The 17,842-nt window shown below is 43.0% G+C and overlaps 1 protein-coding gene across 2 annotated transcripts in view; it reads left to right on the plus strand.

Annotated features, from left to right (window-relative positions):
- Positions 1-17,842, plus strand: part of Prmt3 (protein arginine methyltransferase 3) — an 89,905-nt gene that overhangs the window by 37,619 nt on the left and 34,444 nt on the right. The window contains exons 11-13 of one of the 2 annotated variants that reach the window (NM_053557.2): positions 2,987-3,065; positions 11,497-11,684; positions 13,648-13,734. In NM_053557.2, the coding sequence (NP_446009.1) occupies positions 2,987-3,065; positions 11,497-11,684; positions 13,648-13,734 (354 nt within the window). The remainder of the gene's footprint in view (positions 1-2,986; positions 3,066-11,496; positions 11,685-13,647; positions 13,735-17,842) is intronic. The other variant, XM_039093128.2, reaches the window with a different exon arrangement.

Below are 17,842 nucleotides of genomic sequence, written 5' to 3' on the forward strand. Positions count from 1 at the left end.
CTTTCATTTAGGGCGTACCAACAATGTTGGCAATAGAAGCTCATATGGGAACAGACTCTTGCATTAGAACGGAAAACTGATTATAGAGAGAGCCATGGAGAGAGAAGGTGAAGTGGAGATGGGAAGAGGTGGTTTGTAGCTCTTTGCTTCTGTCCATGCAGCACTGGTGAAAGCCCTTACCACCGCCTCTGTGAAAGATATGTTGGTCTCCATGGCTGCCAGGTGCTCTACGCCTAGGCCTGTGTATGGACCACTGGCTTCTTTGCTTTTGGAAGTCTCTATTAACCACTGAGTAGAACGGGATCCTGCGTGTATGGAGGGTATTTGTGCATAAGTAGTTGCATCCCTTGATTACTCTAGAAGAGACTCTCCAGAGTTGGAAGTTGAACTGAGTCTGATAGTTTGAGCAAATTATTTTTATTGTGCTTAAAATTGTATTTCTTGGTTATAATTATAAAGATGTTTTGGGAAATTTTATGTTTCTGCCTAGTTTGGTTGAATAATTCAAGAAATATGTATTATGAGGGTATTGGCTAGTTTGTCAACTTGACAGTAGTTAGGGTCCTTTTAAAAGAAGGCACCTGACTTGAGAAAACAACCCCACCAGATTGGCCTGCGGGCAAGCCTGTGTGGCATTCTCTTTTCTTTTCTGCACACTGGTGTTTTGACTGCATGTATGTATGTATGAGGGTGTCAGATCCCCTGGGACTGGAGTTACAGACAGGTACGAGCTGCCACGTGGGTGCTGCAGATTGAATCCAGGACCTCTAGAAGAGCCATCTCTTCAGCAAGACTTTTTTTTAATTGATGATTGATTTGGGAGGCCCAGCCCATTGTAAATAGTGTACCATAGGCAGGTGGTCTGGAGTTGTGTAAGAAAGCAGGTTTTATGTATGAGTGCTTTGTCTCCATGTATGTCTGTATACCACATGCGTTACTGGTGCCAGAAGAGGGCATTGGATTCCCTGAAACTGGAGTTAGTGATGGTGATGAGCCATCATGTCATGGCTGAGAACTGAGTTCAGTCCTCTGGAATATCAGCCAGTGCTTTTAGCCAGTGAGCCATCTCTCCAGGACTTCAATTCATTCTCTCTCTCTCTCTCTCTCTCTCTCTCTCTCTCTCTCTCTCTTTCTTTCTTTCTTCCCTTCCTTCCTTCCTTTCCTTCCTTCCTTTCTTTCCTTCTTTTTCCTTCCTTCCTTTATTTATTTCCTTCTTTCCTTCTTTTTCCTTCCTTCCTTTATTTATTTCCTTCTTTCCTTCCTTCCTTCCTTTCTTTCCTTCTTTTTTTTTTCCCTTTTCTTTTTTTTGGAGCTGGGGACCGTTCGAACCCAGGGCCTTGCGCTTGCTAGGCAAGCGCTCTACCAGTGAGCTAAATCCCCAATCCCCCTTCCTTCCTTTCTTTCTTTCCTTCTTTCTTCTTTCTTTCTATTTTTTTACTTTATTTTATTTTGAATTTTGGTTTTTCAAGACATGAGTTCTTTGTGTAGCCCTGGCTGTCCTAGAACTCTTAACTGTTGACCAGGTTGGCCTTGAATTTAGAGATTGGCCTTTCTCTGCTTTCCAAGTGCTGGGATTAAAGGTGTGCACCACCCATGCCCAACTTTAGGCAATCTTTTTAAATCTTGGGTAAACAGATGTCTCACTTTTAAGAATTCCTTGACATAAATAATGATTCACTTTCGCCAATGCAAAGATGTCCATTTATAGTCATTCCTGTGCATAGATGTATATGAATGTATATGTATGTGTTGGTAGAATGTCATACATCCCATGTTCCCTGAACATGCAGAGCATAGTAACAGGTGCTACTGTTTAGGATTTAGCATACGACTGATATACCTGTTCAGAGTTTCCTTCTGAGCCTTTGTTTCTGTGGTGTAAGCACATCTGCAACTCAGCATGGCTGCCTGGACAGTCTCTTATCCATGGGTTAGTTTGTGTAGAGGAGGTTGTCCCAAGGCAGAGGCAGTCATCAGACCTGTTTCTGGGTTACTCACCTATGGGGATGGTTTTGGGTCTGCTGCCTTCTTTGTTCTATTTGTTTATGCGGTTAAAGAATTAAGTGTTTATTTCACCAGAAAATAATGTGTACATAAACAAGGGAGAAACAGCCTCTGTTGGAGGGCTGTTGTGAGGTGCAGCTGTGCTGAGGGATGTGGCCCTGGAGGGGAAGAGTAGTTGCAGCATGTGACTGACAGTACGCAGTGTGTGTACCAATAGAATATGGCGTGTTAGGACCCCAAGAGTGTCTCCTTTCCCTGGGAAGGACTCACTGGTGTTTCTTGAAATCTGGTTGCACTGGGATCCTGCTCCTTGAGCTGAACACGCCACCATTTCTTGAAGATGCTGGTGTCTGGCAAGTAGAAGACAAACTGTAGTGGGAAAGTGTAACACTTACTCAGAATATGGGCAGCCACCCTGTTGTATTGACTCCTAGTTTCCTTTGTGAACCTCTCTGAATGAATGAATGTTCATTCTGCTCCTTGATTTAAATTCACCTACTGAGTTCTGTGTGCACACCAATGAAAGCTCTCTAGATAGTGAATGCTTTGGGAAGTGGCACTTTGAGGTGGGCTGTCATGTGCACACCAGGATGTGTGGTTACATCTGTGTCTCTGCCCAGAGGATGCCAGCAGTGTTTCCACCCTCATCTCCACTGTGAGGCTGAGAGAGATAAAGTCTATCAGGACCAGTACTCCCAATTACCCGTGTAACATGCCAGGGAGCTGCAGGGCTGAGGAAGAAAGAGTATACTGAAAAGTGGGGTATAGGTGCAGATTCTATACTTGCCACCATGAAAACCAGCTGGGTCCTCTTCACACCTAAACCTGGCTTTCCAGTGCTTACCCTCCATAGAACTTCTATACATACAATGACAGAGTTACACAGCAAAAGAAGGTACCTGTTGAAAGGGCTATCAGCTGCTCCGATTGGTCTCTTGTGGCATTGCCCATTCCTGACGCTCATCTTTTCCTTTCTGTGCAGGGCTATTTTCTTCTTTTTGAGTCGATGTTGGATTCTGTCCTTTATGCAAAGAGCAAATACTTGGCAAAAGGGGGATCGGGTAAGTACGACTTTCAGTGTTAGTCTGATCTCAAGATGGTACAACCAAATGAGCCTTTGAACACTGAGACACTGTACATGGCTGAGTCTGAGTAGAGATAAAAGACGTTTCCATTGGAGGAGCCCTTGTCACTTAAGATATGGGGAGTCCACGGTCATAGTTTCTTAGGACATCTATTAAAAGTTTTTTGTTTGTTTTATAAAATCCTAAGGACTATGTTTTTAATAATAATGGGAAGTTTTTAGTATTCAAATTAAAATGAGTTAGAAGCATCTTTTTAGTTTTTAACCTTTTGTCATTTACTCTTGTTTTCCTTGCTTAATTTTAGCCAAAGGCCAATAGCATGTTTCATTTTGAGTTGGAGACTGTTTGCTTAAATGGCAAATTTTCCTTACCTCACTAACTGATGAGCGTCTCTACTCTGGGTTTTAGTTTAGTGTTAGAAAGGTTCTAAGTACCCTCACCTGTAATTTCACTGTAAGACCCCTATCAACTTGGAGCTTTTTTTCCATGTCTGTGCTTTTTTCCTTATCTTGTTCTGTTCCGTCCTGGTAAAGGGCTGCACTTCTGGCCTTGTGCTTAGAAGACTGCAGTCCTTATGAACAGGGATTGTTTATTTTGAGGAAATGCATGGCTTCTTGAACACAGAGTGAAAACCTGCTTATGTGTGGAATCGTAGTGCCTCCCCTCCATCTGCTTTTCCTGTTCCTCCTCACTTTCCCTCCCTTCTCTGCTCTCAGAGCTGACAACGGCTGCCCAGAGATGACTGACTACAGGGACCTATCAGACTATCCAGAGTGCTGGGCCTTGCTTCGGCCTCCTGCCCTTAGTACCCTTCAGTTGTATAGGCAGTTACTGTATGTTTAAAAGCCCTCAGGGCAAACCAGGAGAGTTAGGTCTGCCCTCCAGACAGTAGAACACTCCAATAGCCTCTGTGTCCCCTCTTTCTCAAGGTGCATTGTTATCATTCCCTGCATTTACCTTAAACCAGTTCTTGATCTCTGCTGTGAGCCTGGCTGGAGAGGATTTATTTACCCTGAAACAGTTGCTAGTCTGTGATTATTGTGATCTTTTCATGACTGAAGGAAATAATATCACTTGATGATTCTCTAGCGGCCATTGCCATCACTCTTGTTTAAATTATACGTAATCCTCACCACAGCCCCTTGAGATTTGGGGAACAGTCTAAAAAGGTGTCCAGGAAGACAATACCGTTAAGCAGCCAAGCCTGCACTTCTTTTTCTTTTTGGTTTTTAAGCTCAAATCTGTCTGACCTATTCAATATTCATGTTCTTTTCACTAAACCTTGTTTCCCTTATTAAAATGCGTTTAAAACATCTGACTCTTGCTGTGGGGTTCTAGGGCTGCCCCCCTCCACACCTCCCCAGTGGTGTCCATTGATCTCACTGAAGAACTGACAGCAGTTAATGCATTTAAATCGAGTGCTCAGTAAGATTCATTAGGCCCCCACAGCCACGGGACCATGGCAGCTGGAGGGGTAGAAGGGAGGTTAATGATTCTAGCTCAGTCCATCTTTTATATAACTGATTAACATTAGGATCATCTGAGGGTGCAGTGGGAAGACTTGGCATCCAGCTGCCCGAGCAGTGCTTTGGAATGCTATGTGTTAATATAATTAGGAGAAAGAAATAAAGTATGAGCAACGTGAAGTGAACCATCAGTGCTACCGGATGCTCATTGTATTGTAAAGTTTTACTCTTATGTTTTTCAGAAGGAATCCTTACCAAGCAATTGGTAATGCAAACATTTTAGAGAGAATGATTGCATTATGGAAGAGGGCATGGGTATTATAGGCTCACAGGAGCATAATGGGTCCATGACGTAAATCTAAGTTCATCTTTCTCCTCCTCTCTCCCACGAAGGAGATTTAAATCAGTGTAAAGAAATACTAAGTTCTTGGATAAAGAGAATTAGTGCCAGAAGTTGTCAGCTCACCCAAACTTACTGTAAAAAATGGTGAAATCCCAAACTACTAATTATTAAAGGTAGATGAGAATTTGTGTATTTTCCCTTTTTTTAATGTTAAAAATTTTACAGTAGAATTTTAAGTACTGATGTCTGCATGAATTTTAAGTACTAATGTTAAAAATTTTACAGTAGAATTTTAAGTACTGATGTCTGCATTGTCCTCAATTTTAGCTGATTTTGAAATTTATGTGGAAAAGTACACAAGAAATGGCAAGAATCCATTAAAGTAGCAAGGCCCTTGGGTGGCAGGGACAGGAGGAAGAGCCCTGCCATGTGTTAAGTGCGTCCTGAGGTCTGGGTAATAAAACCATTACTGGTTCCTGTGTGGGAGACTAGTTGAAGAAAATAGGAAATCTGGTATAGCCACAGATGTAACTAGAACATGTTATGATATAGGAAACCATTTTAAATAACAAATTAAAAAATAATTATTTAAAAATAAAACAAAGCTAAGTATGGTGGCTTACACTTTCAACCCCAGCACTTAGAAGTTGGAGGCAGGAAGATCAGGAGTTCAAGTCCAGCCTCAGCTATATCCACTGAGTTTGAACCTTGGCAATATAAGACCTTTCATTAAAGGAAGAAAGAAAGGGATAAAATGAAGTAAGGTTCAGCTAGGTTCAATGGTATATTTTTGCAGACCCAGCACTTAGCAGGCTGAGGTAAGAGGAATACTTAGGCCTTGAAGTTCAAGGCTAGCCAAGGCTACATACTAAAGCCTTTAAACAACCTTCCCCAGACAGTTTATTCTGGACAGGAAATTGAACATTGAAAGTTAACCAGTGAATCAGAGAGATTACAAACACATTAGACTTGAGAGAAGAGGAGTTTTCTAAGAACTTAAATTTGGAAGTCCTGAAAGAATGATTTACACAGTTGAGGTCATTTAGCAGACTGTACTCAAGCAGTCAATAAAACAGGGAATCCATCCAGCTCCCACTTCCGTTTAATTTCTAACTTATCAGTGGATGAGTGACAGTTCCCAGAAAAGCATGAAGACAAGCAAAGGTGCTGCCTCTGTTAAGTGGAGGGCACAGGGTCTTCCTCCTCCCTCTGGAAGTGCCAGTGCTTTCGCTGAGGCTTAAGAACTCACTTCAAGATCATAGCACCTTACGGTCCTCAGAGAAAAAGTGCGGGGTGAGAGGGGGAGGAAGGGTAGATCTGGATGTATCTTCCTCAAGTTCTCTCCACCTTACTTCATGAGGCAGGGTCTTTCACTGGACCTTTGGTCATGGCATTCACAAAGACTTGGAATTAGGATGGGATCTGATAAATAGAACAGGTAGAAAATAGTGAGCCTCTCTGCACTGAGCCCCGTGTTTACCTCTATCCTCGAAGTGCAGAGCTCTGTGGTGGTTTTCAGCTGCCTGCTGGTGGTAGAGAACATCCAATTCCTTTATTATTATTTTTTTTTCGGAGCTGGGGACCAAACCCAGGGCCTTGCGCTTGCTAGGCAAGCACTCTACCACTGAGCTAAATCCCCAACCCCTTTATTATTTTTTTTTTTAAACTAAGCTTATGGCCTACAGTTTCACTGAGCCTGGTGGTTATTTCTAAAAGGATTTCCTGTGTAAACAATCAGTCATCTGCAAAGAGTCTTAATACTACTGTACCTGGTTTCTTACCTGTAACCCTTTGATAAAAACAAGAAATGGACGGTCCTTTAGTACAAATGACTAAATGAGTAATTAGAACTTGACTAAGAATGAGGTGTGAGCCAGCTTTTGAAGATCATAGGTAAAATAGCTGCTAATTACAGCAGGGCAAAGCAAGTCAGTTCAGGTAAGGAAGCCCAGTCACCCACTGTGGGAAATCAAAACTGACATGCCGGGGAACAGGAGATTGAAATCATATTCTGTTAATAGCATGTAGAAGTAATTCTTATGGAATTGGCTCAAAATCAGCGATAGACTCTGAAATCATAGCAGAAGAGAACTGAGAAGCGGTTGCTAGCACCATCCTTCTCATTATCAGAAAGGAATTGTTTTTTGACTTGTCATTACATGGTCCAGGTCAGTAAAAGCAGGTCCCCTCCTACTAAAAATCCCACTGCAGTTTGGGTTCTTCAGGCTTTTATACAGTTTTGAGCAGGATGGCTAGCAGCCCGTGCCAGCTCCCTGCTTCTGATTTGCTTTACAGGGACAATCACGAGGGCCTTTTAAAATATGGATGCTCAGCCTTCATGGAAGAGGCCTTTGAACACAGTCCAGAGGCAGAGCCCTGCTTCTGAGAATTTATTTTTAGTGCTTCCCTTTATATCATTGAGGTGAGAAGACTTGTAAGAAACTGAGATCACCCCAGTCAATGGAAAAGGACTTGTTAAAGGGCAGGAAGTAATGTAACCAGAAAGGGGACTCTGTAGGACCTGTGGGCTGCAGAGTGGAGGCCACTACCTGTGGCTGACACATTACACTGTGTGGGCACCTGAAGATGACACTGTCACCTTTATTGTGAGCAGGCCCACATTTCTGCATTGCTCACTTCGTTTTTATGACAGTGCCCTTTCTGCTTTCCCTTCTAACAAGTGCTCATTTGCTTTATAAGGGTGGAACTCTTGTGTTTGAAGAGCAATGCAGTGGGCTGGCATATAGTGGGAAGTCTGTGGTGTCTGTGGGCAGACCTCAAGACTTGCTTAGCTGTCTGGCTATCTTAGCTAATGAGGACTGCTCCTCTTGACATTACGTTACCTCCCTACCTCAGTCCCCTTCTTTGTACAATGGAGATTATAATTATTGCCAAGCTGTAGAAAATCTCAAAGTCTTGATGAGGTTCTTGGTATGACGTGGTTTTTCAATGTGTATTAAGTCTCCTCCTGCGTTCTTGCTGACAACAAGATCAGCACTGGCCTGTGCCTTAAACAGTGGTTAAAGGGGTTTGAGCATGACACCTGTATCCAGCACATTGAGTGTCACACTGGCACGTAGATGGCAGTACACAAAGCCATGGAGGCTGATTCTGGGGCTTAACGTTTCTTGGACTATATACTATCTACTTGGTCTTTCCAACTTTTCACCACATTTGTTATTTTGGTGTATTTCTTTTCTTTTTTCTTTTTTCTAGAAATATCCTGATAATGTCATTTACTTTTTTCTGTACATAGTTCTTCAAAGTATATTCCAACCACCTATTAAGTCTACCTAAACTAATGGAGCTGGTCACTGTTTTTGAGGTAATATAGAGGAATAAGTCCAGTTCCCAAGTGAGTAATTTCTAAGTTATTCTTGCTCTATAAAATGGCAAGAGTTTACAATGATTTAACTCCTGTGTGCTCACGTTTTGTGGGAACTGGATTCTTGTACACCTCCTTTAGGGCCCGGAAGTTTGTAAGGCCTTCCCTAGGAATAAAGGAGTCCCCATCTTACTCTGCTCACCTCATGAGCTGTGCCTGTGACAGATGAATTCTGGGCAGTGAATCGAGAAGGACACAGATGTCAAAGCCGTGGATTTATAAATGGTCTGGTAACCGGCTGCTTTTGTCCAATCAGCACTTGGCCCATTTCACCTATAAGCAGGCATAATTATTCAATTATAGCATCTATCTGACAAAAAACCAAAAGTGACAAATGTGTGAGAACGTGAAGGTAGAGTTCATGGGGTTCTGGCCTGGCCCAAGGTTAGGCCGCTGTGCCGAGGTGGACGCTGAGCCCCACTGACCTAGCGTCGATTACAGATCTTTATAAATATTCATGTCTTTCTGAGAGATGAGAAAACCATTTTTAAGTTCAAAATAAACACACAGGATTTTTATACCTTTGAAATATAATTAGCTTAAAAATTGTGCTTCAGCACTTGAAACAACATTCTGCTCTTGGCTTTTTCTCTAATCGTAGGCTTGAAGTCCATTATAGTTTTCCTTATGAAGGTGCCATCTTTGTTCGCCATCGTGTCCCTAGCACACCACACAGCTTGAGGGAGTGGCAGACGACCAGGTTATATTTTCAGTGTGACAGGCCACATCCCTGCCCTCACTCTGGCTCTGGCACTGTAGCACACTGCAGCTGTAGGTGATGGGTAGACGCTAGGGCAGTGGTCATACAGTGAGTTTACAAACCCAGGCTGCAGACTGTGTTGATGCATGAGCTGTGGTTTGCCAAACCCAATGATAGCATTTAAAAAAAATCAAAACACAACGTAGTGAAGGTTTTTGATCTTGCTCTGAGACAGAGCCTCGTGAACTATACTAAGTCATGTGACTATCCACACCATGTATAATGAATGCTGCAATATGTTTAGTTCCAGTGACCTATAGAGCAGTGGTGCTCTAGTAGTGACAGTCAACAAGCCTGAAATCGCACCTCTTTTCTCTGGCAGGATCTCTGGGTCTGACCCACTGCCTGTCTTGTGAACAAGGCTCTATAGAACACAGTCATTCGGCTTTCATAATAACCACAGAAAGTGGTCACTTCAACAGAAAACCAAATGGCTTCCAAGACTTAAAGTGATGCTTCACCAAAGATGTTTGCTGACCTGACTGTGCCTTACTGCGTTCCTCAGGCCATAGTGTAAGAAACAGCAGCTTAGCACGAAGGCCTATAAAGGGTATGAGAAGCTAGCCAGATACCCATCACTGCCTCAATGTCCATTCTGTCTTCACTGTTTCACATGTGAAGGATGTGGCTCAGAACTGACTATAGCACCCTCAGTGGGTCTCTCTTTAGTCAGATTCTAGCAGCAAAGTAGGTTTTTTGAGGAATTTATGTTCTTCAGAATGGAGCTAGCCAGTGAGCTTGCCTTGGTAAAGGAAGAGGAGAGCAGGGCCCCGTGCAGCAGGCACAACTTGTGCAGAAGCCAAACTGTGAGGCAGCATTAGGCCTGTGTCCTGCTTTGATGTACATCCCATGCTGGCCTTTATTTTAAAGATAACTTAGAGCTGTTGTCTTTGGATAATACAGTTTCTAAGGGTGAGGTAGAGGGTGGTCTCTAAGTCTGAAGATAAGCTGGTGATATGGGAACATGTAACTGACTTTTTTTTTCTGGATTCATGAGCTATTTATAAGAAAAATTAATTTCCATGTAAGTCACAGGAAAGAGAAGCTCCGAGCTGTGTTTGTCATATATGTAAACTACATGTTTTTACTGTCCCACAGAATTTATCCCAGTTCTAAATCATTCCCCAGTGCCCCTTTAGTGCTACTTTAGCTGTCTTCTTCTCTGCTCAGCCCCCTTTGCTGTTTCTCTTGTGTCATAAACTCTGGTACTGGTGACACATCTGGTGCTGGGTCTCAGAGGCTTCTGCTGTGTTTGCATCTGCATTCTCATGGTCTTCAGTTCTGTGTCTCAGAGCCAGATAATTCCACCTCTTATGTTTCATCTTCTCATTGGCATTTTCACTGGTGTCCAGAGCAACGCTCTCATTCACCCGGGTCTGCCCATATTGATGCCCTGTAAAAGCTGACAATCTGTTCAACTGCTAAAGCCAGGCACTGTTCCCGATTCCTCCTCATCTCAGCTGGCCATTCCTGAGTGCCACCTCCCAGCTGTTTTTCAGTTCCATTTCCTCCCCATGCCATAGCCTGACCTGGTTTTCACCACCTAAATCATTACATTTCTGAATTTGTCTGTTTGCCTCCCCATCATTCTTCACATAGCATTTCAAATGGTTGTTCTAAAACCAGAATCTGATCATAGTGCTACCCTAAGTAAAATTCTCCCTGAGTTACCATTTTTAAACTAAAGTTCAGTTCACTCAGTGGTTTGCAGAGCCCTTTCAAGCCTTGCACCTCTGTTGTCTAGTTAGAATGCAAGTTCCAACCTGTAATGGTGACTGACACACTCTCTCACTCTGTTAGATGACTCTTTCTATCCTCACTCCTGAGCTGGTGTCCATTCTTACATGGTAGCCAGCTTCTCCTGTTAAAGCCTTGTCTGAATTTATTGGTTTTGGTAGGTGATCCATAGTGCCTTATACTTCTCTTTTGAGACCAGTCTGGGTGACATGAGAGCCCGTCTCAAAATAAATAGATAAGTACAAATTTCTTGAGAGTAGGAATTTGTATCCACAGTGTTTAATTTAGATTGGAAGATACTTAATGATCATTTTATATTAAAGTATAGTATGAGCTGCTCCTCTACCTGCCCATAAAACTCCAGGGTGATTTCCCCCTGTGGTGCTACATACTTTTCTGGATAGTTTTCTTTACTTTAGGGGAATATGTGAAATAGCAGTTTAGAGGGCTGTTTTAAGTTGTCATATTTTAGCTTTAATATTAGTATGTTTGTTTCAAGAGTGTTTGAGTAATTTTAATAGGAACCTATCGTTGGAATGTTGACTTTACCATCACAACTATAGGCACTGGGGTCGGTTGTCTCTGTCTCTGTCTTCATTGATCTCCCCCTGCTAAGTAGTCCATATAGATAGGTTTGATATTTATATTTAGCCATTTAAAACCATCCTTTCATTGAAACGAAGTTGCTCCATATATGGGCATTTTCTTTATTCTAGTCTACCCTGACATTTGCACCATCAGCCTTGTGGCCGTGAGTGACGTGAGCAAACACGCCGATAGAATTGCCTTCTGGGATGACGTCTATGGCTTCAACATGTCCTGCATGAAGAAAGCAGTTATACCAGAAGCTGTTGTGGAAGTTGTAGATCACAAGACTCTCATTTCAGACCCTTGTGATATCAAGGTAGGTGTGTGAGCATTCCCTCTGTGTCTGTGGGGTTTGATGCTAAGACTCCCTGCACAAGCCACTGTCTAATAGATGTGCAGAAAACCCTTATGCAAAATGAGGGAGTGTCTGCATGTGGCCTGCACACATTTTAAATTATCACTTACTTCACTTACATTTGTTACAAAGTGAGTGCTGTTCAAGTAGTAAACTGTACTGTTTACAGCATTTGAGAAGCTAGACCTCTGCACACGCTTGGTTCAGGTATAAAAAAATATAATGCTTTTAGTTCACAGTTGCCTTGATCCAAGGACATGGGTCACAGTAGATGTGAGTGGTGTGTGGTGATAATATGTAAGGTGATCTTGGGTCAAGCACAGAGCACTAGATTTTAAATTTGGAGGTCTTTAGTATGTCAGCAAAATGGCAGACAGATCAAAGCGTGATTTCATGGATATTATTGCTTATAGGAAATCCAAGTAGAAGACAGCCTTCTTACTGACTTTCCATGTGGGCCTCCTCTGGTTTTGGTTTACTCTAAAACAGGGTCAAACTTGCTTCTAGGCCATCATTGCTTAGAATCACTTCTTACTCCATTTATCAGCCTTCAAATCCAAGTCCAGGAGCTGGTTGACTCACTTATACATAGTCTAGCCTCCTGGGCCAGAAGCCTGCATCTTCAGTGCTGGCATCTGCTTCACTGCCGCCTGGCACCAAGCTGCCCTCTCACAGATCATCATTCTCATCCTATATTCCACTGTCAAGTTCTTACTTAGACTTCTTCCAGCCTCATTAGCTTAATTAGCACGAATTTACCTGAAACCACATGGCTGTGTTAAAATATCCTCATTAAGTTCTTCTGTGTTTATTTTTGTCATGTTAACCTATGGATTTATGGGACTGTCGATTTTACATAGGCTCACCATAGCTTGGTAACATAATGAAGTGTGTGAAGATTTCAGCTGTGGGTTAGGGCAGTGTCTCCTTCCTTTTGTAATATATAGCTGTTCTCTGCATAAAGGAGCCTCCTCAACAAGCAAGCCTGATTAACTGTGGAGCTGCTGGGTTCCCTGGTGCACTGTGGGCCTGCTTCACGCTCTGGTACTCTGGTAGGAAGAGGCCTGTGGAGCTGTTTGGATCAGAGCAGAGGGGAACAGTTGCTGTCACCTTGGCAGAGCAGGAGGAAATGGGGGAGGGAATGCTGGCTTTGCTTGATCCCTTAAACTACTGGAGTAGTTGAGACAGCTGGTTTAGGGCTGACTCTCAGCGTGTTTTGAGAATGCTGTGATAGCGAGCTTGCCTGTGCAGCCATGTTTATTCTCATTCTTCCTACACCTAACAGCCCTACACTATAACTGTCTTTAAAATGTTTCTCCAACTATCTGTCATAAAGAGGGTAGTGTCCCAGGCTGTCACTTGCCACCCCTTCCCAAAGTTACTTGGAGAACTTGAGCCAGGACAGGACACAAAGAAATACGCTGTTTCTGTCCAAGATGAACCCTCTGTTCTGCTGTTTGGTTTGAATTATTATGGCTTTTCCTTCTATCCAAAAACACCTTTAAATATTGAGAGATGAATTTTTCCTGACAGTCTTTCCCTTCACCAGCGTGTGTTTTCAAGTTACCATTTCCTCTAAGATTAATGTCATAACCAGAAGCACAGTAGATGTGAGTGGTGTGTGGTGATAATATGTAAGGTGATCTTGGGTCAAGCACAGAACACTAGATTTTAAATTTGGAGGTCTTTAGTGTGTCAGCAAAATGGCAGACAGATCAAAGCATTATTTCATGGATATTATTGCTTATAGGAAATCAAAGTAGAAGACAGCAACGTGATTTAGAGAAACATTAACTGTTACTCTTCCTTTAGCTTGGAAAGAATCCTCAGAATCATATATGATTAGAAGTTAGGGAATATTATGTTAGCCAGGCTTTGCTAGTCCTGTTTACTGATCTCTTTCTTTCTCCTTTCCAATGGGAAGCATATAGATTGCCACACCACATCTATCTCAGACTTGGAGTTTTCTTCAGACTTTACCCTGAGAACCACAAAGACAGCCATGTGCACGGTAAGCTGACCCTTCCCGCTTCCACAGATCCCACTGGCAATGCGGTTGATTGGCAGAGTAATGAATTAATTACCAGACTTGTGATAAATGGAAACAGCTATTGCCATTGACAGTCTGTCTTTGCCTTTGCTCTCACTGGACAGATCTGCTTAATAGATGAGTAGAATTCAGAAAAGTCACTGCAGCTGGTCTGCTGATGATGTCTGAAGTCTCCGTCCTCAGGAGGTGAAGGATGGCCGCAGTAGACGGCCCTGTCTCCTACAGTCTGTTTACTTAGGACACAGACGTGGGCAATCTTGGTTTTTTATTTTTCTTTCCTTTTTTGGTTATTATCTATCATACTCAACAGGGAACTTTCTATTTTATCTTCAAAAACAAAAATTATTACTGTATGCCTTCCAGTAGGTCTTTACACCTAATCTAGATGTAAATGATCAACATTTGATCCAAATACACGTTTGGCCCGGGATGTAGGTCTATTTGTTTATGGAGTCTCACCGTGTAGCCTAGTTCTGTCTCTGCAGGGACTGCATGCTTGTGTGGAGGAGGCCAGGCCATGTGAGCCCAAGCTGTAGGGAATCATGAGACATTTCAACAGAGAGGCAGGTACTCCTATGGTGCTAATGCCTCCAAGAATGTCTCATCACAGAATTTATGATAACATGCATCTTCCTGTGATGACAGGAGTGTGACAGCCCTTGAGCACATGTGCATGGGACATTCTGACACTCAGTTGTCATGATCATTTAGATTGGCTTGGCCTAGGATGCTGCATTGTACTGATGAGGACAGGAAACTGCTGTCACGTTTTACATGCACAAAGTGCTCTACCTTTTCCCTGACCCCTAACAAGCCTTGTTCCTCAGTGGGATTGTCCAACTCACCGAAAGAGCATGAGGGGGCTTTAACACATAGAAGTGCAGGCGTGTGGGAGCCATGCTCCAACTGCATCTGAAGCAGGTGAAGTGAGTTACACTCTAGACATAGTGAGCAGCAGTCCAGCAGCCGCTGAACGGACTGATGAACAGAGAGTCTGTGTGCGCTCAGACCGAGACACAGCTAGGTTTAGCAAGTAAGTAGGCCATGCATCTCTCCTGTGCAGCAAATACTAAGGAAATCCTGGACTGGGGTCATGAATTTGATGGTAAAGGGTTCAATTCTCAGGACTCACATAGAAGTAAAAGGTGGGATTGATTTCTCAAGTTGCTTGCACTCATATAATAATAAGAAAATCCTTTTAAAAAAATAGATCTTTGAGATTTTAAACCCTTGGAGAGGATTGAGATGTTTGGATAGGCATCTGCATTTCCAACGAACCTGTTCCTTCATAACGTGCTTACGTGATCAGTAGCCTGCCGTGAGTAGGACATTCCTACCTAATACCTAAATGAGCTTTGTCGTTTACAGCCTGGCTCACCCTTTGTGTCTGCAAACCCCTCTGTAGTGTGGAGCTATTGTACAAACGCAGTCTCTGAGACATCCCCTGTGCTCATGAAGAATAAGCCAGTGCAGACATATTTCAGAGGGTGGGTATCTGATTAGAATTGCCCTGTTTCTATTTGGGCAGTGCTGGTGATGGGCAGAGCCAGTGAGCTGGTCACAGGCAGACCTGGTGATGGGCAGAGCCGGTGACAGGCAATGCCGGTGACCAGTGATGGTGGAGGGGGAGGGCTAAGGAGCAGCCTGGGGAGTGAGCAGGAGTTTGTTTCTTGTTTTTAAGTAGAGGGAGCAAAGTCTTTGGATTTTTCATTCTGAAACTAGAATACATAGTGACAAGAGAGACAGTTTCTAAGAAGTCAATCATGTTTAAATATATGCACAACCATTTGTCTCCTAATGAGATCCCAAATTTGTGGCCTAATTAAAAAACTAGAGAAAATTGGATTTTTCAAAATAACAAGGATACCCCTTGGATTTAATTTCCATAGCACGTGTGCTTCAGGCTGATAGGGCTCAAGGTGGTTAGAACCTTCCATGAGCAGACACCTTTTCTTTGCACAACCCCCTCTCTTGTTCACATATGCACACAGAATGAACATTTCTAAGCAATTTTAATTTACTAGAGTTTGTTGAGTATAAAACTAAAACAAATAGTTTCATCTTGTGAATTCTAGTTGTTTGCTGTCTGTTTTTATTCTCTCTATATGGTGTGGGGCGTGAGGGGTGGGGGTTCGGGCACTGGTGTCTTCCTCAGTCACCTGCCTTCATGGTACCTTGAGAAAAGTATCTCATTAAAGCAGACGCTCAACTTCCAAGCTAGGCTGAGGCCAAGAGAGATCCACCTACCTCTACCTCCCAGCCTACTGTAAAGGTACCCAGCAGTGCCCAGGTCTCTTCATAATGCTAGGGCCTCAGCTCGGGTCTTTGCTTGCACATGAAGTGCTGAGTCCTGCTGAGCATCTCCCCAGCCTCATCCGTGTCTTCCAGTTTGCCTTTAACGTCACTGTGTACCTATACCCGTGCGCTTTCTTACTGTGCCAGGCCAGTTTACAATGCAGTTTCTGTAAACTCCTCACCAGTATAGAGCATCTCAGCTGGGCATGGTGCATGTGCCTCTAATCTCAGCACTTAGGAGACTGGGGCAGGAGTATTACAGCAAGATCGAGCCTTGCCTAAACTGGTATGAGATCTGCCTCAAACAAAACCAGTTTTTTTAAAGCACCAGTTTTATTTTTTCTCTTTAATATTCATATTTTATATATATATATGAATGAATGCTCGCTCTGCCTTTGTGCACACCAAAAGAGGACATCAGGTCCTATAACTGATGGTTGTGAGCCACCATGTGGTTGTTAGGACTTGGACTCAGGACCTCTAGAATTGCAGTGCAGTGCTCTTCACTGGTGACGCTGCTCTTAACATCTCTTCAGTCCCTCTTTCACCATGTTTGCGGTCATTTTTAAGTACTATATTTACTGCCACTCTAAGTCAACCCTGACTATGTTTCTCTTGCTTTTCTTCTAATTATGAGTTTCCCAATTCTATTTCATACTTAATACAATTAACAAACTAGAAGAGGAGCTCAGTGGTTAAGAGTGCTTACTTCTATTGCAGAGGCCCTGAGTTCCCTCCCAGCACTTACATAGCAGCTCAGTTATCTGTAACTCCAGCTCCAAGAGATCCAACACCTTCTTCTGACATCTTTGAGCACCCACTCACACCTGACATACTCACATATGTGCAAATACCATACACAGACACACACACACACAAATAAAAACAAAATTTAAGTAAAAAAAGTATGGTAATTACTATACAGTAGAATAAGGCCAGGCTGACAATTTGCTGCCCTGACAGTCTGTGGAAGGGATGCCAAGCCTGAGTATGCAGGGTATGTCACTAGGCTGAGGTTACAGCCAGAGAAATGTCTTCACCAGCACTGGACTGTTGAAGAGTTGGTAGGCAGGGCAAGTGGGGAGCTTCAAAGTGCTCCCTGAAGACTGAGTGCTACTTGACTTCCCTGTTTCTCCTTCTTGCTCACTCACTGTTTTCTTGAGTCAGGGTCTTACTAAGAGATGGCTTTGAGCTTACAGTGGTCCTGTGTTACCTCTCAAGTACCAGAGTACAGGAGTGTGTGACCATACCCAGCAGCCCTGTCCTGGCAAAGTTTGCAGTGGGCTAGTTAATGAACCCGCTACTTATAAATAGGCTCTGAAAGACCTAATCAAAGTTCTGTTACTAACATCTGTCTTGGAAGAGCTTGTGAGACATGGAGAATGGAATGAAGCTCTTTCCTTGTGGCAGTGAATTGTGACAACACATGGTTTGGGCCCTGGGGTCTGAGTACTGCTAGAACCACAGAATTGCATCCTGTACCTGAGGACACAGGCTCTACCTTTGTGCTTTTCCAGATTTCCCAAGAGACCCAGGTGTCGGTCCCCGGCATTTGTCCTCAGCTCAGAAGGCAATGTTGGTCTGTTTCTATGTGATATAGAAACATACCGCTCTGGAGATGGTTTAGACTTAGCATAAAGGGTCTTTCTAGTTTTTCATTAGTTGTTTATTAGTTTTTTCCATTAGTTATTTCAGACGTATACAATAAGCCCTTCATATGTAAATTCATTTTCTGAAGAGGTTGCCCTTTTAAAACATGCTTAGTGTTTATTAA

This window comes from Rattus norvegicus, chromosome 1, assembly GCF_036323735.1.
Source record: "Rattus norvegicus strain BN/NHsdMcwi chromosome 1, GRCr8, whole genome shotgun sequence".
Classification (NCBI taxonomy): domain Eukaryota; kingdom Metazoa; phylum Chordata; class Mammalia; order Rodentia; family Muridae; genus Rattus; species Rattus norvegicus.